This window comes from Leptidea sinapis, chromosome 3 (assembly GCF_905404315.1).
Source record: "Leptidea sinapis chromosome 3, ilLepSina1.1, whole genome shotgun sequence".
NCBI lineage: Eukaryota > Metazoa > Arthropoda > Insecta > Lepidoptera > Pieridae > Leptidea > Leptidea sinapis.
In genome coordinates, this window is record NC_066267.1 from 10,572,501 (window position 1) to 10,597,123 (window position 24,623).

The 24,623-nt window shown below is 34.3% G+C and overlaps 2 protein-coding genes across 8 annotated transcripts in view; both read left to right on the plus strand.

Annotated features, from left to right (window-relative positions):
* LOC126979633 (CBP80/20-dependent translation initiation factor) overlaps nucleotides 1–4,107 on the plus strand; it is a 56,085-nt gene extending 51,978 nt beyond the window's left edge. For all 6 annotated transcript variants that reach the window (XM_050829075.1, XM_050829077.1, XM_050829078.1 and 3 more), the window contains one exon: nucleotides 1,422–4,107. In XM_050829075.1, the coding sequence (XP_050685032.1) occupies nucleotides 1,422–1,643 (222 nt within the window). In that variant the 3' untranslated portion in view covers nucleotides 1,644–4,107. The remainder of the gene's footprint in view (nucleotides 1–1,421) is intronic.
* Nucleotides 4,108–4,773: 666 nt separating this feature from the next.
* Nucleotides 4,774–8,995, plus strand: LOC126978439 (uncharacterized). Of its 2 annotated transcripts, none has more exons than XM_050827233.1 (4): nucleotides 4,774–5,117; nucleotides 6,757–6,845; nucleotides 7,778–7,943; nucleotides 8,806–8,995. In XM_050827233.1, exons 1-4 carry the CDS (start codon nucleotides 4,884–4,886, stop codon nucleotides 8,848–8,850), a joined length of 534 nt encoding a protein of 177 aa, XP_050683190.1. In that variant the 5' UTR covers nucleotides 4,774–4,883; the 3' UTR covers nucleotides 8,851–8,995. The 2 variants fall into 2 exon arrangements, with proteins under 2 accessions (XP_050683190.1, XP_050683199.1); XM_050827242.1 differs by lacking the exon at nucleotides 4,774–5,117 and adding an exon at nucleotides 6,366–6,387.
* Nucleotides 8,996–24,623: the final 15,628 nt, after the last annotated feature.

The window sequence follows — 24,623 nt, forward strand, 5'->3', positions numbered from 1 at the left end:
TGCCTGTTCTTAGTAAAACTTTTGCTTCAGCAGCTAAAGATGCATTTTTGTAAATTTATTGAACATAAATCAATTTGGTTTCACTAGGGGCTTATCAACAATTAATGCTGGTACTAGACTCATTGAACACATCTTTGACGCCTGGGAAGAGAGTTACAGGATGCAATGGGCATTTTTTTGATTTGTTCAAAGCATTTGAATGCGTCCACCATGAAACTACTCCAAAAACTAAAGCATTATGGAGTTAAAAATAGAGCCCTAAATTTGTTTAAATCATATTTAAGCGGAAGCGTTCAGATAAGAAGAAGGAAGAGTAAATGGCAAACCGTCTTCGGGTAAACCTGTAGGAATAGGTGTTTCGCAGGGTTCTATTCTCGGTCCTTTCATGTTTCTTATATATATTAACGATCTACCATTTGTGGTAGATGATAGCCGTTGTATTGTTTGCTGATGATACTTCACAATGTTTTAAAGTAAAGCGACGTGCAGATATTGATGACGAGGTTAACAATACACTCTCAAAGATATTGCGTTGGTTTGAAACGAATAATCTGCACTTAAACAGTAAAAAAACAGTGTTTCCGCTGTGTTTCGCGTAATGAAGTACACTAATCACAGATAAAAGATACATAATAGCTTTAAGGGTAAATGTATACACTTTTATAATAAAGTCCCAGCCACTGTTCAGGCATTATCTATAAATAAATTTAAATGTTTCATTTAGTTAGTAAAAAAAAGCTTTGTCGTAAATCCTACTACTCCACAGCTGAATATGTAAGTGATCCGACAGCCTGGAACTAGATAATGATTATTTTATAGCTATGGCAATGGAAATGATACAATATTGTATATTTGATTAAAAGAGCGTAAAAAAAATGCTTGGAGAGTTTCTTGCGCCGCTTCATCTCTCTCAGAACGCCATTTGTTTTCGAAGCGGTAGTAGTATCTAGTACATTACAACGGCGCCTATTTCTGCCGTGAAGCAGTAATGTGTAAACATTGTGTTTCGGTCTGAAGGGCGCCGTAGCTAGTGAAATTACTGGGCAAATGAGACAAGTGTAATGCCGCTCAGAAGTTTTTGGGTTTTTCATGAATACTGATCGGCAATGCATTGTAATGGGCAGGGCGTATCAATTACCATCAGCTGAACGTCCTGTTCGTCTCGTCCCTTATTGTCATAAAAAAAACTGAAGTGGCAGTGGCCAGGGCACATAACTCGACGGACTGATGGCCAGTGGGGTAGTAAAGTCCTCGAATGGCGATAACATACGAAAGACGTAGTGTTGGTAGGCCCCCCAAAAGATGGACCGACGATCTGGTCAAGATCGCCGGAATACGTTGGATGAGGGCAGCGCAGGACCGATCGTCTTTGAGATCTTTGGGGGGACGATGATTTAAGAATTCCGGTGTACTATTTGCAGACTGAAAACCTTTTCTTCGTGCTGACGTACATCGGGCGCGACCTGGAGACGCAGCTGCCCGGCGACCTGGAGCGGCTGCTGACGGGCGTGCGTGACGCCTTCATCAACAGCAGCGCCGCGCCCTCCATCCGCAAGACCCTGCTGCAGCTGATCGAGCTGCACGCGTCGCGCTGGCAGCTGCCGGGCTGCGCTGTGCTATACTACTACCCCTCCTCCAAGTAACCTCGCGGTTGTGGCTCATACAGTGTTTCTGTGAACACAAGCTCAGTTCGTTGCAGGCCTCTAATACGCTTGCGTGTATTAAATCTCAATGTGAAAGTCTGTGTAAAAGTAATGAAGAATTTCGACCGCGAGACGTTGATATCTTGAGTCCGCTCCTAAGGTGCCTTCATGAACTTAATATGACTGTCTGGTCTAAAAGTTCTTCACCAGTATCCGTCGTTGGTGTCTGCAAATGTTTGTGTTAAATTGATTTTATGGCAAACGATGCGTTGACGGCGACGCCAATAAAGGCACAAAAAGGCCAGCTAGGATACCCCACACCGAGCCATGAACAACTTGAACATTCCTATGGAAAAGATAAGTGCATAATTAATACACCTTTTATAAGGCTCTGTATATACTAGCGACTTTTAGTGCTTGCGATCGGGGACTGCAGTGATTTTACGGACGGTCTGGCGTTCGTGTCGAAATCGAGCGCTAAAGCAATTTCTATATTGATGTTATAGGTGTGGCACATGTGTTACATTCATGCGCTATATGATCGCAGGGTTCAGTTATATAAATGCAGCATCTTAAATCACCGGTCGTTAAGTTGTAAATCGTTAGTTTGCACGAGCCCTTAGTTGGTTGCACTGTCTAAATCTGTGACGTTCTTTGCCACAAGGTCTTCTTCGATCTTATGTAAAAGCATTTTAAGTAATATGATTATGATGGTGTCTTAGTTTATTAGTAGTTTATATTTCTTATATCTTTGTCTCTGGAGTCTTAACATAACTTTAATGTAGGGTTGTGTTATCAGATTTTCAAGTTTATACATACTCGTTGTTAAATATTTGAAAGTGAATGTATTTCTAGTATAACATAGCTTAGGTGTTAATTTCTACAAGCGATATTATATGCCTCAAAGTATTAAAAGAGTAATGTGTATATATAATATATTGATTGTAGTTGTCAAAGTAATCGCGTACGATACTGTGCGGTGCTCGCACATATAGTGCGCCTTATTTTTGTCGTTTTGTGTTCGGCTGGTATTCTTACGCATCATATTCTCGGAGCTTTTATTGAAGTGAAACTTCTTTAGAATAGTTTTTTGAAACTCGATGAAACGAAAAAGCGAGACGATAGAGACACAAACAGGTAAATGTATAGGGTTCAGCCGGCGAGAGGATGAGATAGAATACATCGTTCTCAATCTCAGTACAAGAAGTACTCATGAAGTGACTGTTTATTTTTTCAATACTTTTCAATGAGTATTATTTTTAATCAGGAACTTTTCATAAGTTTCACTTCTGCCGTGTATGACTTTGATTATCTCCGTTTGTCGTCCTTATATTGCTTAAAATCAGGCAAAGATTAAATAAATATTAGTGTCAAGATATTGAGATGTAGTTCATATTGCAGCCGTAATTGTGCCAGCGAACACAAGTCTGTAGCTTCAGGTATCGAAAGCTTTTTTTTATTCTAAGTACTTTCACTTTATTTTTCGTAGTTAATATTAACATATTTTTTCATCTGATCAATTTAAAATGCAACAACATGTATAGTTCTACTTGTTTATTTTTTCTTTGTAAGAAAAATGTTAATAATCTACTTAATAATCTCGCATCTAATTTTGGTAACACTTACGAATGCATACCATTCAAGCATTAATCCTATGTAAAACATATGCATAATATATGTGCTTTTAATGAAAAAATAAAAAGAAAAAAATAAGTTTGACTGAGTGATGTAAGTTTGTGCATGTGATATTACTATAGGGTAAGTTTGTACGTCTGTCTGAAACTTTCTGTGTCTAACCAAAGACTGTATCCACGTGGAGATTTAATTTTTATTAACATTTATGTGCAGAAAGTTTGAATTGTTGGATCTGGACCAAATTCGTCTTATTTGTTCATTTGTTTCTTATTTGTGACTTAGGAATGTGTAGATTTATCAATTTATACGTGCACTATCGTGCTATATGACTCATCCTAAGCTGAAAGTAACAAACTTCGCCAGTTAATTAAAAAATTGCAAATTAAACTAATACCGTGATAGCATAATAGTATTTAGGTGAATTGTTTTTTGTCTAATAAATGTAAAAACTTTTGTACAGAGTTAAAGTTACTTTTTTCCAAATGGCGATCATTGTCGTTTATTTCTCACAACTTGAGTATCTCTTATTACCCTTATATTGAAGTTTGAATTGTAAGATCTATTCGTACATTAATGGTTAACGTAAGATAGAAAAAAATAATACTTTATTTAAGTACTGGTGTGATTTAAATCGTATTTCTAATCTAGAGTCGACATTTATAATAATGACGGCTCTGAGGCACCACCTGTATGTATCCAGGTGCTACGAAGATCTGTGTATGTGGACTTGGTAGGAGGTAGTAGGTATCTACTGTAGGTACTGTTGTGTAGATATTACTGCGCCTAGTATTTATACAGATTGAAGATAATAAATAAATTTGTTTATCAATTGGGTTGTTTTATTTTCTATGAAATATTCGTCTATCGTTATCCTTTTCAGAATTCGGCATCTGATGGTCTCTCTGTCAGCGAGCAGTATCTTATAGATGGCAATAGGTCAGATGTATTTTGGACAATATTGCCACTTCAAAAAGTAATAAAAAACCAAGATGGCATATTTCAAAATGGCCGCTACGCTAATAAAAGTTTCCTTAGAAAATTATTTTAAAATTACAGAGCGTTATACATATATTTATTATGTCCTTATGTCGAAATTAATAACTAATTATACTAACAAAATTTATATTTTTATTTAAAATAGTGAAATACTAACACATATTAACAAATACAATTTATAAGTAAATATCTTAATGTATAGATGTAAGGAAATAAAGCTATAAATAAATAAATAAATAATATATTGCAATGATTGCAAAAATTATTGCAAATTATAGAAGGGCTCCGTCCCTTCTATAATTTGTTGTATGTTAACCCATTATTCGAGCAAGCACTTTTATAAAATATATGAGAATTTATGGCTTTAAACAATCGGTCATGGTTACCTACTCATTTGCAATATTAGGGAGTTGAATTTGTCTCTTATAACGCAACGTGGTATCTAAATGAATATTGATCAAACATCTGTAAATTTACCGTTCAATAATAGTTGGTAGAAGTTATTAGGCCGACTTGTGATTACTAGGTAATTATTATAACTAGTGAAAATAGTAATTTTTATTAATCTCGCTACCGTTGGGACTGTATTTCGATAAGTGCGAGCGTAGGATGTACATGTTTCCGGGCATTTTGGAAAACGTAGCAAAGGTTCGTTCAGAGTTAGTTAACGATCTGGAAATCCCTGAGATAAGTTTGACACCCTATGTTTGGACACCCGAGGAGTCACTCAGGTCAGATAGTTCGTCGACGTGTGACGATGTGTTGACGACTTCGTCGGACTCCAGCCTGGCGTTGTCGAGAGCTATGACGGACTCTGAAATCGACTATGGACGATATAGTAGGGTAAGACACACAGACATTATATACGTACAGACTAATCACGTCGCATAAAAATAAAGCCGAAATATGGAGCATGTCCCAAATTACACTATAATAAGTTCAATACATTGCGACATTTATTCCATTCCAGTTGTTCAAAATATTCTTTGCCAAAAGATATTCAGACCGTGACAGTTGACACACGACTAAAGATAAGTGTTACATTGTCTCACCGTTCCGCTATTAGGCTGCGAATTATATTTTTTTATGATAATAAGGGACGAGACGAGCAAGATGTTCAGCTGATGGTTATTGATACGCCCTACCCATTACAATGCAGTGCCGCTCAGTGTTCTCGAAAAACCCAAAAATTCTGAAACACAAATAGGCACTGTTGTGGTACTCATAACCTAGCCGGCATCCTGTACAAAGGAGCCTCCCACTGGTCAAGGACCTATGTCCTTATATGTGTAAAGAAAGTCATTGGGGATGGATGGGATTTACTTTTGATATAACAGATTAGCACCGCAAATTCTTTAAATTAAAGCCGCTTAAATGACGCAGCTGGGAATGGCTCCCTGTATTTAAAATAAAATAGAACTAATGCGACCGCACCCAATATCTCTTGCCATACAATAATCACAAGATATTTGCGAAGTTAAATATATGTAGGTACTTTACCTACGCCCATGTCATCTTAACCTGGAAACGCCGTGCAAGGAAGTTCATTTCAGTCTGGTCGTAGAAGAATATTCTTTGTAGAAACGCTACGCTTTACACCTGATGTTAATGACACCCAACGGCACGACGTCTCTAGGGCAACACACAAGAAATAAGTCGTTCACAGGGCCTTCTGGGTCCCTGAAAATGCACGTTCGCCAGTAACTAAAATGGGAACTCGTACGCTTTACATGTACATCTTTATTGGCGGTCCTCTTCAGTTCGGTTTTCAAGGAGATTTATTCCACGTACTACAAAGCTGTGGAATGAGCTTCCTTGTGCGGTGTTTCCGGGACGATACGACATGGGTACGTACCTTCAAAAAAAGCACATACACCTTTATTAAAGACCGGTAACGCTACTGTGATTCCTCTGGTGTTGCAAGAAATTGTGGGTGACGCTGATCACTTAACACCAGGTGATCCGTACGCTCGTTTGTCCTCCTTTTCCCTTAAAAAAAGAGTACCTCACTTAAGATATTGTATACTACGACAGAGAACTTTTGACTACAAGCAAAGCCTATAATGGCTGTATGCATGCCTCAGGGCTTTTTCTAGAAAGCAGTACCATGGAGGTGATAACATAAGATTGTCGCGGGGCAGAAACTTATAAAATATTAATACTTACATAGGAAACTCTCTTTTTAAATATACCCTATAAACTTTTATTTAATCAACGAATGGTGGGGCTCATTTGGTAATCATCCTTGTCATCCTCCGATTACTTCGTCATTAATGCGCTGCCTCGAATACTTGCAGCTGAAACAGTGATGACGGAGGGGACATTTTTATGTTTTCGAGCGCGAATAAAGAAGACTGGTCGTGAGTCGTGACAAATTCTAATGTTAAAATTTAAATTTATTCTCGAGCTTTCTCTTCGAAAACAAAGATTACATAATTATTTCCTCAATTACTTTTGCTTAAAATCCTGATTGTTGCTACAGTGGAAGAATCGCAGTTACAGTGATCCCTGGACAGAACTGCAGGCAGCTCTCGACGCTTTTCCTCCTGGCTATTTGGATTCCTTAAAGAGGTAGGTACTGATAAAACTCAGGTCACGGTTAGGCTAGTGATCAGCGTAATTAAGAGGAATTTCCAGGGGAATCACAAGTTCTTCAAGTGATGATATTCATTGTTTAAAAATATATATGTGAAGCCAAAGATAACTGATTTTACCTTTGAGTTTAATCAATAAAAACTCTCGGTGGCATTATTTTTATGTATACGAAACATCAACGTCATTGATGTATTTAACAATCAATGAGTTTTACTTAATAAATGAACAAAGACATGACTATAATAGATGTACACATCACTCATTTTGGTTCATTAGTAAAATTTAAATCCAATTACATATAACAATAATGGTTATGAGATCAACTAAAGTAATTTAATTTAATGTTATATGGCTACAAATTACCAGATTTTTTTTTCATTTTAAAAAGAATTAAAAAAAATGTATTATATAAATTAATAAAAGTGCATCTTAAAAATTTGAGTTAGCAGTTTAAACAGACTTAGGAATTGAATGGTGACAAGATCTTGTTTTTAACAATGATATTATAGTATAAAAAAAGGGTTCTTAAACAAATTTTCTGGTTCATAAATAAATTATAAATATTAACAATAAGGCGATGCTCACATTATTATTTAAGACCTTTTAATACTCTTAGCAGAAACGAAACATCTACTTATATTAATTATTTGGTCTAAAATTTCGTATCATCAATACATTTTTTATTAGGTACTTCAGATTTGGAAAGCTGTTTTTGACAAATGAATGTGCTGCAATATTTGTTGTATTGATTTAACATTGACTAGTTGACCCGTGGGCATAGGAAAGGGCAACCTGAAAGAAAAAAGCCGATCTACGAAACTTAAAAAGAGAGTTAGAGATTTTCGTGTGCAAGATGCACTCTCGTTGATTGACCGGATGTCGTAAATCAAATAATTTTTACTTTATAGCTTTGAATCCTCATCTGAAGGCACAATGGACTCCTGGTCGGAAAGTTCTCGTTTTACCGAGGAGCTGGTGGAAAAAATGGAGAGGTTCTTCGAAGAGGAGTGCCGAGTGTTCACTCCGGATGATCCGGGACTACGGGACTTACAAGAGTCGCTGCAACTTTTCCAAGTAAGATTTTTCAAGCTAGTTAGTGAGATGTTATAAATCGACACGAACTTCTGCGGTCCTTCTAACGATTATTATTCGCAAGGAGTTTTTATAAACTTACTAAATGCCCTTATGTTCAGAATACCAGTGGAGGACGTTTTGCACAGGATGCCGGCTAGATTATGGGTACCACAACGGCGCCTATTTCTGCCGTGAAGCAGTAATGTATATGCATTATTGTGTTGCGGTTTGAAGGGCGCCGTAGCTAGCGATACTACTGGGCAAATGAGACTTAACATCTTATGTCTGAAGGTGACGAGCGCAATTGTAGTGCCGCTCAGAATTTTTGGGTTTTTCAAGAATCCTGAGCGGCACTACATTGTTATGGGCATGACGTATCAATTATCATCAGCTGAACGTCCTGTTTGTCTATTCCATTATTTTCATAAAAACGTAAGAGTGAAAAAAATCGCATGAAATTTTGACATATTTTTCAGGCTTATTTAAAAATGTTAACACAGTGTAGAAAGCAAAGAAATTTGAAATATTATTTCCTTTACCTGTAATGAACTATTAAAGCTTGTACTAAAATTATAGTTGTGCATGTTTCGAATAATTCTCTAAATTTTGATTTTTTTTTATGGAATAGGAGGACAAACGAGCGTACGGGTCACCTGGTGTTAAGTGATCACCGCCGCCCACATTCTCTTGCAACACCAGAGGAATCACAAGAGCGTTGCCGGCCTTTAAGGAAGGTGTACGCGCTTTTTTTTGAAGGTACACATGTCGTATCGTCCCGGAAACACCGCACAAGGAAGCTCATTCCACAGCTTTGTAGAACGAACTTTGATTTGATTTAAAGATGAGATGTTACATTTTGCAGGATTCCGATGCAGATAGCAGCATTGCCGAGTCTAAGCTAACATAAACAGTCACAAACTGCAATGTAACGTTATAGTATTAGGATAAAGTCAGCGATTTTCACGAGGGTGCAATTTGAAGGCACAAGACGAAGAGAATAAACGCACCACACCCGAGAAGCGGAATCGCACTTTCCTTGAGTGATGCATTATATACAAAATAAAAGGAAAATAAAGAAGTTAGTTTTCTTACCTTCTGATCGACAGTGCCCAATGTCGCGAAATGCCTGAGTCCAAAGTCTTGTCCTTTCAAAATACAGAACTTAATAATATTGTACAATTTAAATTAAATTTGTAACCAAAATTTATGAACGCTGCGGGAAGTTACCTCGCGACCCCGAGAGAGGTTCCGTTTGGGCGCTCTCTCCAATTGGTTGATATTGTAGAATTTCGCTAGGAATTTTGAATTAGGACCTATAGGTAATATGATGTTTGTAAAGACATTTTTTATAGCCACATAAACTGAAACAAAAAAAAAAACACAAAATTTATGAATAATTTGTAGATATTTATTAAAAACCCAACACACCCGTTTGGGTAACATCAAAAACTTTAGGCCAGCTGTTTTTTATGTTTATTTTGAAGTTTTAGCATCAAACACTTTTTCAGAGAAAATTGGATTAATGTGTTTAATATCTTGATCTTCATCTTGATGGAGCCTCTTCTCTTTATTCCCTCAAGGTATTTATAATCATTTATATATAAATACTGTCATTACTTTTCAGTTTTGTCACAACTATAGTCCTAGGCTACGCTTAAGATTCAATGACGTAGTAAAGTCTTGTAATTTGTCTCTCGACAAAGGCCTCCTCTGAGGACTTCCACTTTATTCGGTCTCTAGCTACTCTCATCCAGTCCGGTCCTTCTATCATCTTAAAATCCTCCTCCCACACTCACATCAGGTTATTATTTTAGGTTTTATTTATTTTAGTGCGGTTTTCAAGGAGCTTTCTTCCGCGTACTACAAAGCTGTCGAATGAGCTTCCTTGTGCCGTTTGTTGTTTCCGGGACGATACGACATGGGTACTTTCAAAAAAAGCGCGTACACCTTCCTTAAAGGCCGGCAACGCTCTTGTGATTCCTCTGGTGTTGCAAGAGAATGTGGGCGGCGGTAATCACTTAACACCAGGTGACCCGTACGCTCGTTTGTCCTGCTATTCCATAAAAAAAATATGTACTAACAATTTTAAAATTTAATTTGCACGTATCAATTTGTCAAATTATTATAGGTGTAGTCTGACAAGGAAAGGTGTTGAATAAAATATAGAACTGTATAAAATGTATTTTAATGTTAATGATATCCATAACAACTGTATATAACGGCATTGTACTCAGCATCTAACATTAACAAATTCTCTTATACTCATAATCAAATAAGCAGAATTCAGGAAAATACAATTTTAACATAGAAGAAAAAAGGTAAAATTTTATTTTATTACACAGAATCACGTGTACCAAGCACTAATCAATTCACAGACTACTTACTATTGTACAAACATATTGAACTTTGATTAAGGATTGGTCTCCGCTGCGTTCCAAATAGACACCGCACTACCTAAGAACAATAGCTTTTTTATTACGGCAACTATTAGATGCTTGTGTGCGTGGCATCTTGACATTGAATGGCATCTTTCAAATTTCGTAACATGCGCTTCCTGCTATTTTACATTGAAATTAATAAAATACAAAATAATTACTGATGATAAGTGATCCCAGTCTCTTTCTTATTTCTTGTAGTATTATTTTTACAAAGTTTTACTACGCAACTCGGCATTTTAGTTTCTATAATTATTAGCAAAGTTTAACAGGACATATGGCACGTCAACGTCACACATTGTTCGAGATTGTCTCAAACAATGAGTGACGTTGGGCGTACTGCCCACTTGGGCGTAGTATTAGTTGCCTTACTTTGCGACTTCGCCCGCGGTATCTAGTTGGAGCGCAGCGGAGACCAAATTAACAAACATATTGTAGTTGTTATGTTGTTCCAGAATCTAGAAGAACATTAACAAAAGAAATGGCTTTATGCAGTTGATAAATCTGTTACACTTTCTTCTACACTACGTAGAAGAGTTCAAAGAACATATAATATTATCTATTTTGTGTAATAAGATAATAAAATGTTGTTGATTATGACGCAAATAATAATAGCCCTTTGAGAATATTGCGGCATTTATTATAAGCTATATTAACTTTCAGATTTTACTATTTTGTTGTTACTAAGCTGTGAGATTTTAAGTATTTACTTTATTTTTCATAAATTGCTGAAAATGACCAATTTCGAAGGTACGTTCCTACCATTAAAATATAAACAAGGCTAAAAAATAATCTACGAGAAAATTCCAAATTATTGCACATCTATATTATTCGCCCCAGCCGAGAATCTTCTGTTCCTCATCACGAGTGTATGAGTGAGGTATATCTAGCAATATGTACATCATCAGCCGGAACACGTCCACTGCTGGACAAAAGCCTTCCCCAAAGATTTCCACGGCGATCGGTCCTGCGCTGCCCTCATTCAACGTATTCCGGCGATCTTTCCGATGTCCGGTTTTCAACCAGTGTGTGTTGCCAGTGATGACTTACAGTACGTGGTCGCTAACTATGGGCCTGATGGGGAAGCTCATGGTCGCTCAGAGGACAATGTAGAGGGCTATGCTCGGAGTTTATCTGCCAGATCGAATCAGCAATGAGTAGATCCGTAGGAGAACCAAAGTAACCGCCATATCCCAAATGATTGCGAAACGGAAGTGTCAGTGGGCAGGTCACATAGTTCGACGGACAGATGGCCGGTGGGGCAGTAAAGTCCTCGAATGGCGACCACGTACCGGAAGACACAGTGTTGGTAGGCCCCCACAAGATGGACCGACGATCTGGTCATGATCGCCGGAGTTCGTTGGATGAGGGCACAACAGGACCGATCGTCGTGGAAATCTTTGAGGGAGGCCTTTATCCAGCAGTTGACGTCCTCCGGCTGATGATGAAGATATTTTCCGTCTATCATAACATTTTCCTGTTTCCTTAAGGATGTGTATCCCTCACACACATTGTCTTACTCAATCGATCTCATTTTAAACCTTTTCTTAAACTTACTTATAGAAAAATATTGCCAATTGATAATATGATGATGACAAACGTCATTTCATAAGTATTTATGACGCGGTTGTTATATATGATCCTGACTTGCTTATCGCTGCCCTATACGTGGATGTGAATAAAAAAGACTTTTTTTTTATTAAATTGCAGCTTTAAAATAAATATATTATTCACAGGGTCAGTATAACACCAACTGTTGCATTTAACAGTGAAAATGCAAAGTATAGCGTAATTGATTTCGTCTATGATAAAAAATCCATAACACAACTACAGAACATAATTATCAAAATATTTACACATTCAAAATACTTATGTTAATATCAGACAATCCCGATTAGGTATATAATGTCACGAAAACAACAGTACATTAATAATGTTTTGATAAATAATTATAATAATATTACACCATGTCAAATAATATTCAATTTTGTTGACTTTCATTAATTATCAATGTATGATTATACATATAACACCACTATATACACTAATGTCAAACACTCGCTACCCGCATGGCAAATTTGTTGTGTATGTACACTGTCACACTTACAGGCCTTGTGGGAGCCCTGACACAACACTATAATGCCGATATTAATATTCTACAGATCTATATCAGTATGTATGACGCGATTTTCCATTTTTTTTAATTCAAATTCAAAAAAACTTTATGCACTGTAAAACTTTAAAAGTTATTTAGTGAAGTGCAAAAGTTACAATAGCGTTCAAATGAGTATAACAATATTCATTAACATGAAACTTAGAAACATTAATCCCAATATCATCTTTCTATATAATAATCTTACACAATATAAAAGGACTTTGATGTTAATTTATTGGTAACATTTTAATATCATTTAGGAGTTTACTATAAAATCTAATATATATAATTCTCGTGTCGCAGTGTTTGTAGTTAAACTCCTCCGAAACGGCTTGACCGATTCTCATCCCCCTAATTGTTAAGGGTAACCCCTAGATTTATTTTTTATTTATTTGACAATTTTTTTTACTTTGACCCAGCATTAAAAAATAGATACAACTTCAAATTTTCGCCCTTCTACGATCTACAACTATTTTTGTATAACGATTTTTATATTATTCTGTTCCATCCACAAATCCGCTAGAGGGTTGCAAGATGGCAATCGAATACAATAATTGTAGAACGATAAATTTAATAGGTCTGAGAATCGGTTGCATCTATTTTTTATACCCCAAATTTTTTTAAATTACTTTATATGGCAATACAACGTTTGCTGGGTCAGCTAGTATAACATAAAATATATCACTGATGTTAGTTACAAGTAGTAAGTATACAAGGGGATTGTCATACATACGCATTCGCGGTATGGTCCTAATATAGATCTGTATAGGCACCGTAGATTACCAATGTCTGACATTAGTATAGTCAAAGTAATGTATCACAATAGCGCAAAAAGCAACAGATGGAATAGGATAACTAGGATATTACAGGATACAGGATATAATAAGCTCCACAAACATCGAAAGCTAATTTTGTAGATATATCGATATCATGATCTAGGAACGACACTTCGCGGGTCGTTTGTCATCTGAGAGTATAAAATGTATCCTATGCCGATGAATTATCGTATATATTGTGAAGAAAAGATTAATCAGTATGAAGAAATAACGGTGAATTTAAGATTTACATTTTCATCGCGACACACAAAGAAATGACCTTTCGAAACTGGCCTCTACTATGTATCATTGGACTGGCGGAAAGCTTTTGTGCCAGTTTGATATTCGCCATTTTCGCGGTGTTGGCCATGTAGCGAGAGTATGCGGTACTAAAACTATTGATGACGACATTAGCCAAAACAAACATCGATAGATGGTGGGAAACTATTTACGAAAAAAATATTTGCATACTTTATTACGTTGATTCCTGAAGTATAAATAACACGAAATATAAACGAAATTAATACTCAAATGCAAAAATACTTCAGAGTTCTGTACGCTTCTGTCGCAGCCATTTGCATTATACGTCAAAATTAGTTCTCTGGGCGCTCGCGAGTGGCGCTTCAAATAGATACAAAAAAAATGCTGTCAAACATATGGAACGGACTGTCCAGTGGTATTTATACAGGTCAGTGCCTTTCGAAGACTATATCAAAGTAATCAAATAATAGCCACAGTATATTAGAAACATGATTCCTTAAAATATTTGTTAAACGAAATATTGACCAAAATTTTTATGATTTTTTTTATTTTAGCTGATCAATGGTCAAGATTAATTTGAGTATCGTTTTCAACACACTTTATTTTGCAATTGAATTTTATAGTCGCATGTAAAATAGGAAAAAGATTCTCTATGAAATACTCGCTATTTATAATTAGCTTGATTTTCCTTTGCCCAACACCAAAGAAGTGTTAGGAATAAAAGGAGTCACTTATTAAGCTTTTAACATTTCTGAATGGTAAACACTAAACAGTTAAGTCTTTATAACTTAGTATTTGCTACACGAACTCGCTTCCTTCTTAATTAGGCCTTAATTGTTATGAACACTGGAGGCATTCAGAACTACTGCTAAATATAAAAAGCCTTAAAAATGCAGTAAAGCACAATAATATAAAATTGCAGTGATATTACCAAGTGCAACTATAAAGCCATACCACATAGCATGCAATTTATATCACAATACATAGGTATATTCGCCAAAAAAATTGTATGGTAATGGAATGCTTACGATACCTCTTAACACAACCGATATATTTTAGTCTATCATGCCAGGAAAGTGTTGCCACATATTAAATTCAACAACGATAATACCATACCTATAAACACTTGCATATAAAACCATCCCTTCACCCCAGTCTTGACTCTCGGGCTAACCCTAAGTGCATTTTCTATCTAAGCAAAACATCTTAAATAACAACCATCATGATTCATTAAAATTATCATTTCGTATAGGTTACGTTCAGTAACTATAAAATTATTTATGTTAAATGATTAAACAAACAACAAATTGTATTTATCTTGTGTGAAATCGTAAACAATAATAAGGATTTTGATGATAGTAAAACATTTTTTATATATAGTCAGAAAATACAGCTGCTGGTCGTTTATTCATATTTATTTTTTCTTTTATTGCAACCTTGGAATAAAAAATATCTATAATCCAGCTTCAAGCGTTTTAAAACGTCGAAAATAAACCACACCTAAATATGTCAGCGCCCGGCGGAACCTAACCCTAAAATTTTACAATGACTTTGACAGATCATCAACAATTTAAATTGACAGTCAAATGTCAATTCCAGACTTAGAAAAATATATCTATAGTCGTTGTTTTTGTAATTATCATTACAAAAAACACCTAAAACATCTAAAAAAGCGCTTAAACACTATATTTAACATTATTCAAGTAGTGCATTTATATAAAAATAACTTGCGTAAAAGACAAATACAATTCATAATAATAAATTAACATTACACTTAAGAATAGACATTGGTAATAGGGGATGATAGTATCGGGTAAAGACATGAAGAGATAATACCAAATCATCTTATTAGTAGTAAGCATTAATTGACTTTTTGTTAACTATTTATTTTTACTATGCAAAATGAAGGTCTTACGGCTAGAGGTAAAGGAAGTAGGTACTTATTCAAAAGAGAAACAATGTTCATTATTGTTCGTATTGTCCATTATTCACTTGAGGCGCAAAAAAAAATACGAAATATCACAAGGGTGTTGACCGTGTTGGTGTATATTGTAACAAAAAGATGTAGGATGGGGGGGAGGGGCGGATATATTTAGATATGTAAGGAATTTTTTTAAAGATTTCAGTCAAGATTTATCAAGTTCCTCCGGCTGGGACGGGATGATAAAGGGTTGCTAAAACAACACGTGATTAATGGACAACCATAGATTTAGTATTAACAATGACAGAATCATACCGATATAAGGAAGAAATGAAGGTGAAAACAGTATGAGAAGAAAGATTAAAATGTATATACTCTTGATACTAAGGCGTTTCTGATATGCACATGAATGTACAAAAATAATGCTCTAGAATAATTTAACAATAGTACTTTCTATTTTTTGCCAATATTACGTTTATGATTGCTTTGTGTATTATTTATTATAACAAATTTTAATCCAATATAGCTCTATACTAAAATATTATAAAAACCGCATAAATTTCGTTAATTGCGATCCACTCCGTACAACCCATAACTACCCTACCATTAATCAAATCTGAACCAATGTATAATCATATTATCAAATTTATGTGCTCTTTGTACTACACAACAAATCCCCTAACTGGACAACAAAAGCACTTTTATCACAATGTCACTGTCAAATTAAAATAACATTTAAAGCCGACTACATTTATTAAGAAACGCAATAATCAGATCTTACCTATATTGTCTTATACTTGATTTCTAATGATGGCGATAATTCATAAAATGACGTATTAAACCTTACATGAATATATAACACAATTACAAAAATATCGCGTTTGCGTGCCTAGAAATACAAGCAATGGCATAGTTTATGACTGTGTGAACAAGTCGGCGTGGATCAATCATGAATACTTTCATTAGCATTATTAATAGCACACAACTAAAATTATATTGTCCAATAAAATCTTTGGAATGGAAAATAATCACAGTAAATAATCACAATAACAGAATAATCGCTCACTGTTTGAGATCCTTACAATTGCACACGAATTTACAAATATATATACAAATAGCATCATTTTCGAGCAACTCTTGTCACACACATATTAAGGCTATATTCAGGCTTTAGCTAGTGATTAAAGTATATATATACTTAGTAATTGCTTACACTATTCTCTCTTGATTGCTTAAGCTAAGTTATTCCAAGTCATTTCTAAAGCCAATATTTATAGAATCGAAGAGCACTACACTGTTGGAACAGCGGGCAGAAAAGTCAGCAGTACTTAATTATTGTCAACTGCATTCACCTGTCAATTGTCAAACCAATGTATGATTACCCAATTTTGCCAAGAAAACAATATGATAATTGCGATAACTGTTGAATGTAATATTTTAATGGTATCCAAAATTTGCGTCTTATTTAATTGATTATTGCCAATAATATAATTGTAGTGAACAGCTCGATAAGTCAGTGGTTATTTCACACAATTTCTTCAATGCTCTTTTCTTGCCTATGCTGTCGCAGCTTGGCTCCACCAGTGATTAAGTCGTTCTACGAAATGACTTGGAAGTGTGTTAAAATTAACATTAACTAATCAGTTAATCACAATATGTTTTGAAGCCATAGGACGTTCTATCTCACATTAATATATAATAAAATAGACCTGTCACACCTCTGATATGTCCATTACCCTCGTCAATACTTCGGACATATGATAAAGTTTGATATACGTTCCAACCTTCAAGACAGTCTAACGAGTCGTCACACATGTATTCTCAGTTCAATGGTCAAAAAAAAGGCGAATCTACTTTTTATCTCACAATGTTTTATCTTAGAAAGATACCTTTGAATCACACGTGGCAGCAATTTTTTTTATTCGAAATTGACGTTAGTGACAACCCTTGCATATAATTCATCATTAATTGTCGTCATATTGTGTGCCGCCGATACTACATATTTTTGTTGGTTTAGCAAACACAATTCTGCTTAGAGGTTGCTTGAAGACGGATATATAATTAATTAAACATATTCCGTGTAACTTTACGACAGGTTTATTTAAGCTAATGACAAAAACTGCTTTAAGCGGATTTGACTATCGAATACAAACTTACCCAACCTTATCGCGCGATCATGACAATAAGCCTGGATCGCTGAGATAGAAAATCCTAAGGTTGAGTTTGGACGAGAATCAGACACGCCTGGGCTTCCCCGGACCAGGACACTCCGCGGACTTGATGAAAGACATCGGCGGCAGATGGTGACGCACTGGATCTGTTTCCATAAACCCTGGATTGAGGATTATATTGGGCACCAGTTCGATACCGTCGCGATCTTCTGTCGGGTCTACTTAATCAAGACGGGGGTAAAGTGGTTGAAAGGTTAATAACGTACATACATACCATCACCGTGTTTGTGTGTTTGTTAGTGTACATCCCCGCAGTCGAAGCGTGCGATCCAAGCGAGTGCGATAGAAGGGAGAGAAGAAAAATTTTGAATGAATAAAAATGATCAATTCACCGTCAAATTGAATTTGTTAGGAAATAATGCAAGTCATGCTTGGTTAGAGTATAAGTATTCAGATTTTCGCTACTGCTATTTCTTTTAGAAAATAATTTACTGCATATTTCATGTATATTAAAGTCATACCTCTGCTGGAACAACTTTAATGGTGATGAAAACATATCCAATGGTACATATTGGAATATATAAGAAATGCTCAAATGCACAAGCATCATCAATTTAATATTTACTAAAATTACTGTATTATAAAACCATAAATGAAATAGTAAATGTTGAGATATAAACGAAAATACATTCTAATACGTACCCATAAGCCCACGACAGTTAATAATGATAGTATGAAGACGTCAGTTTTCTTCCCATCACAGTGTAATCCCAAAGCTGTGTCACAGAATCTAGTGACACCATTGAGTCGATATAATCTGTCGCTTTCACTACCAACTTTTTGACGTAAGGAAAGAGAAGAGGTCGCCAAACGGAAAGAATATCGGCCAATGACTCTTTGCTATTCTATATTTGTCATTCCTGTACAAATCTTTCAATGTCGCTCACACATCGTAAGTATATCGTGCTTGGATGTTGTAAGTTCAGATATAATTTTGATGTTATACTTCTTTAGGCGCGTTATGAAAAGATTAGAGTGAAATTTTAAAATGCGCGCGCATCACTGTATCACAAAAATAACAGGGTGAACTTGGTTCCAAAAAATTTCTGACGTTTGCGAAATACGTTATTTTTTTTTTGGATTACTCGTCCATTATTAGGATAGGCAAAGGATTAAAGCCCATGCAGCCGTATTCGTTATTAAATAATTTATTGTCAAAGCCATCGTTGCAAGATTTTTACAATATTGTTCTTTATACAAACGTAGAATAGCACGAGGAATAAACAATTTTATGAATTTTTGCTTCGTTCGGCCAAAGAAGTATAACTTCTTACGTGCATACATAAGTACACACACTTTTTCTTATAATTGAGTGTCACCTGTCACCTGATGGGAAGTGATCACTGCCGCCAACAATCCCGTGTAACACCAGAGGGATAATAGAAAGGTTACCGTTTTAAGTAGTGCATATTTTTTGAAGAGGCTCATTTCGTATCGTCGTGTCAACATTGCGTAACGAAGTTCATTTGAAAATTTTGTGGGAAGTGGTGGAAATTGTGATGGTAACTAATACGCCCTGCCCATTACAATGCAGTGCCGCTCAGGATTCTTGAAAGACCCAAAAATTCTGAGCGGCACTATAACTGCGCTCGTCACCTTGAGACATAAGTTGTTAAGTCTCATTTGCCCAGTAATTTCACTAGCTACGGCACCCTTCAGACCGAAACACAGTAATGCTTATACATTACTGCTTCACGGCAGAAATAGGCGCCGTAATTGCTTACAATGGTCCATTTGTTTGTAAACTGTGCCAACACGAATTCGAAAACAAGGGATTGGGGGTCGAAACTTCTCGAAGGCATTCCGAAATTATTTCCGTTTCGCGACAGAGTTTTCTACATAATTGTTATATTCTGTTCAGAAAATATTACAATGATAATGATTACTAAATAGCAGTAGCGAAAGCCTAAAAAGACCTTAAAATATAAAGTCCTTCACTGCATTTTCGCGAACATTACCCTTAGTCATATACTTAAAGGAATGTTTCTTAGAGCTTCTAATTCTACAAATACTACTCGAGAGTATAAATCTAAAGCTACTTATCACCAAAGATCTTCTTTGAACGTGTCTTTTATATATTAACACCCGGACATTCATCCAAAAATGCCAACAAGGGAACATAAGAAATGTGGGAGAAATTAGGTTTTTATCGATTCGATAAATTTTATGGATAACTCTTGAATTTGTCTAAGTTGTCAGCCTGGAAATGAATATGAGAAAATTTTAGGTTATGATAGATTTTTCACTACCTACTTATTATAATTCAAGAGGTGGTATATGTTGAAACTTCACAAATTGCTTATTACTTAAAAAACGTAATAGTTAAAATCCATGACAAATAATGTCACAGGCATGCTACTACTTCTAGGGGCGTGCATTCCATATAGGAAATTAGGCAATTCTTACTTGATAAAAATATAAATTAATATATACTATTAGTGTTAAAGTTAATTTAGTTCCGTTATTCTATAACCAAATTTCTATTTAACACCCACCAGTAAGTTTTAGCTTACGATAGAAATCTAGTAAAAACCTTTGATAGACACTTTATAAGACTGCCTACTCCAATTTAGAAAACATATTCGTCAATTCGCAAAAAACATGTCTTCGCAATTTAACAGCGATAATAAATATGCCTACTGACCAATTACTGGCCGTGGCATTCATTTAATTCTTAAAAAATGTTTCGCAAGTTCACCCCAAATCCATATTCTATCTCAATTTCTAACTATTATATTATTAGGTACTTCTTTCTATAGCTGTACCTACCTTGCAAGAAAACCAATGCACGCCCCTGCATACTACAATGCATTCTGAATTATATAGATATAAAACGATGCTATAATAATATCTATCAGTTATATAATAATATATGTACATATACTTTATTATATACTGACTTGAATGGTTTAGCTTTGGGATATTCATTGAGATGTTCTTATAAATAAACTTTTGTAGGTACACTACTATTTGTACTATATATTTTAAAGGCTTTATAGTAATTATTATTTATGCTAAGAATATTGCAATAGTTTCGCTATGACTGGAATTAAGGCGTCTCAAGAGCCTTTAATTTTATCCATAATTAAATTACAATAGATAGTTCTTATTAATATATGTTCAAATAATTATTAATTACATATTAAAGCTTGTATGTCTAAAAATCTAAGGTGTAAATAGTGTGCTATGAAAATTGAGATAAAACTATATATATATATATATAGAAGCTGGTCCAAGATTACATTCATAAGAAATGTTAGAATTACAAAATACACTAACTACCTTACAAATAAAATTGGCATAAAGTTATACCTGAGAATAACCCAAGAATATGCAAAATGTTTGCAAATAAATATTTTGGTTACGCTTGGTTTATTTGGACGAATGTATAACGTTTCCCGCGTTTATTTACACGGCTGCTTGACATTCGGAAAGCTTTATAATTATCGTTGTAATGACAGTGGTGTCAACGATAAAGTCAATATTTTGCATATTCTTGGTTTACTCTGAGGTATAACATTATATCAAGTTTATTTATGAGGCCGTAAATATTTACAAGGGTTAAAGCTAAGCTGAATATGACCTATGCTACTCTTCATTAAACATAATGGCGAAACAATCGGATATCACCTAATATTAAGTGATTAGAACCGCGCATTAAATCCTTCATTAATATATTTCCTTTTACAGTTACTCAGTCATGAACAAAACAGGAACTAAGGAACGGATAGACTTCCCATCTAATGCATGACAGATAGCGTAATAGTGAAGTAGTTCAGTTAGACGGTATACTACCTTCTCATTTTTTTTTTAAATTTATTTAGTGGCACGGGATGCATGTACATAGGCCACTACATTCTCATTAGCTGATTTGTTGCCATAACCATAAACTTAGTTTACTTGCGTAATAGACAAACACTCTCTACATTACAGCGAGACTAGAATGTTCATGTATGTTAGTTTTACAGATGACGTGTTAGTGAGCTAGTGAAGTGTGCAGTAATTTGCTTTTGGTCAATCCCTATTACAAATTGGTAAACAACATCATATTCACGCATAAAATATTTTAATATCTCAAATATCTTTGTTACAATTAATATAATTTCTAAAAGAAAGGAATGTTAACTGCGTATCTAAAATGTAATACCAAAAATAGTGAAGAATCAGTATCTGTGAAATATTTCTTTAGTTGGATTGTTGTATATATGTACACAATCTAATATAGAATACGACACCATTATATTTAATTAATTTCCGTTAAAATACAAAAATAAAGATAAAAACACTAAAATTAAAACGCGGTCTAATTTGACAGGAGACTAGTGGAAACTAAATTGTTTAAAAAGTTTTTACGGTCCATCTATTACGTCTCTTTCTCACTCTTAGGTTTTTGTGTAAGGATAGTTATCTCACTCTCGCACAAGGTTTGTCTATAATACTAGTATACTAACTATATTATTATTACACAGTCATGTTATGGCCATGCCTAAATTATATCGACTAATTCGTCTATGTTAAAGTTTAAGACATTTTTTATTATTTTACCGGCCTCTATAGATCTTCCTGAGTTTCAATCTAAACCTCACCCTACGCTGAGATTAGCAAATCTATTATTATCTATTATTTATTAATATTAAATCCAATATTATTTAGTATTACGTAGCCGAAGGGTGAGAACGTTGAAGAGATAAAACTTGTGTATTTTCTTGATTTTGCTTAAAAATTATAGTCAATATATTTAAATGAAAAATTATAACTACTAAATATTTACTACGATGGACATAAGATACGATGAGTTGTTACAACACTATGTTGAAGAAAATCTATAAGATAGAAAACTATTTCGAAAGCTTATTATAAAATCATCGTTGAGGAATCTAAATTCAATGATATTATAAAGTTTCTAATCTTACATACTTATACGATAAATGATTTATTTTAACTGTACTAAATAGAAATTGCGAACTACATAGTAATTAAATGAATTTTTCTAGATGTAATTGTTTTTTTTTTTTCAATTTGGTATTTTAATACGAAATCTAATTCAAGTACGTGTAATATAACCTAATGTAATTTCAAAGAAACAAATAATTTAAAAAAATATTATTTCTAGGATATTTTTTTTAATGGCAATATATTTAATTCGGAGCAATTTTTTGATTCCATCACAAATAAAGAAACAAAAATATTGAAAATAATTGGTAATGCAATGAATAATGTTATGAAACGACAAAGTATAAATAGACTGACTATTGAGTCAGCCTTAGATAACTTATACTACCTAGAGAGAGGCTCTAGCTGTCATGTATTTAACACAACGTTAAACGAATTTGTCGTTCATTTAAATTAATAATTGATGAATTTATAAATAATTATAAACAAAGTTCTCCGTTTGGTGTTGCCATAATGTTTTGGTGACTACTAGCGCTACAGCGGATAAATATTGAATCAAATTGTCCGCCAATTCGAATGAAATTTTCAAATGGTAACCAAGATGGCGGAAAGTGAAGAATTAATGGAATGTTTAATAAAATATTAGTGTAAAACTAAAACGAGGCCATAAAATGAACGGGATTACCATTCATTTAACGGGTTAACTTAAACAGACAGTTGCGACATCTCTATTTAATAATATTAACTTATTAACTTACCTAAATACTATATCATAATCTTGGCAAGAGCATCGTATACTCACATATAAAAACGTTAAACATTTTTGAGATTCTTTTTCTTATTGTTATAGAACGCAAGCGTTTTTATTTTCAAAGCTGTCGCCATCAGCAAAAGATAAAATATAAAATTTTTAAACCTAATTATTATCATTTGGAGAAATTGCACTTGAAGTTTTTAATTACTAAGTATTAAAAATTGACTTTTATCGATTACTTTTGGTCCTTAATTAAGACTAATATCTACCTAGCGTACATATAGATAAAAATATTGGCACGAGATTTGTTTTTTTTTTATATTTTTCTTTTTAGTAATAAAATGCGTGCAAAATATAAAATATGTTGTGCTACTACAATAATTTAGAGATAAGAAGTAAATCATTATATATTATATATTTCTCAAGAAGATATTTACGTCTAATTTATGAATCGAATATTGCTTTAATAAATTCCCTACATAATAAAAGAGGTATGAAGAAAATTTGAAGTATAGCATGACATTTTTTAATAGTGCCTACATATTTTAAAATAAATTATATAATATTTTAGAAACAAGGAAAAATACTGCAAACCTTTTTATACAAATGATTTTAGTTTTCTTTAGTGTTAATTCCGCCAACATTTGTTTCTAAACAATTCGACACGAGAATCAACTTGTGTCTCGTGCCAGATTTTGGCGAGACAACACGTCCTGAGAATGCCTCGTGTAGAGGCGAAACACGTGTCGAATTGTTTAGAAACAAATATTGGCGGAATTAACACTAAAGAAAACTTAAATCATTTGTGTAATTATGGATTTCCGCAAAGTAACGCCTACTTCAATAAATTTTCGCAAAACCTTTTTCACAGTTCACTAAAAGTTCCAACCGTATTTATAAAAATGTGTTTATTTATAAAAATGTATTAATAAATATGGTAAATATATTTTATTGTATACTCAACTAAGTTCAGGTAACGATAAGACTTATCTTAAACTACATATTTAAGCCTAATCTATAAATTTGGTGTTATTTTACATTAGTTTATTTTTTTGTAATTTTTTTACATATCTTTACTAGGCCCGTAAGAAATCTAATGTGCCAAGATGGACGCCTACTTCCGATTCTATATATGTTTTTAAAGAGGAGGACTAACGAGCGTACAGTCCACTTGATAGGATTAAGTGATCACCGCCGCCTTCATTCTCCTGCACA

Coding starts and splice junctions, on each gene's coding strand:
- LOC126978439 (XM_050827233.1), top strand. CDS start 4,884: ATGTACATGTTTCCGGGCATTTTGGAAAACGTAGCAAAGGTTCGTTCA. Junction 5,118..6,756: donor ACTATGGACGATATAGTAGG/GTAAGACACACA, acceptor TTGTTGCTACAG/TGGAAGAATCGCAGTTACAG. Junction 7,944..8,805: donor AGTCGCTGCAACTTTTCCAA/GTAAGATTTTTC, acceptor TACATTTTGCAG/GATTCCGATGCAGATAGCAG.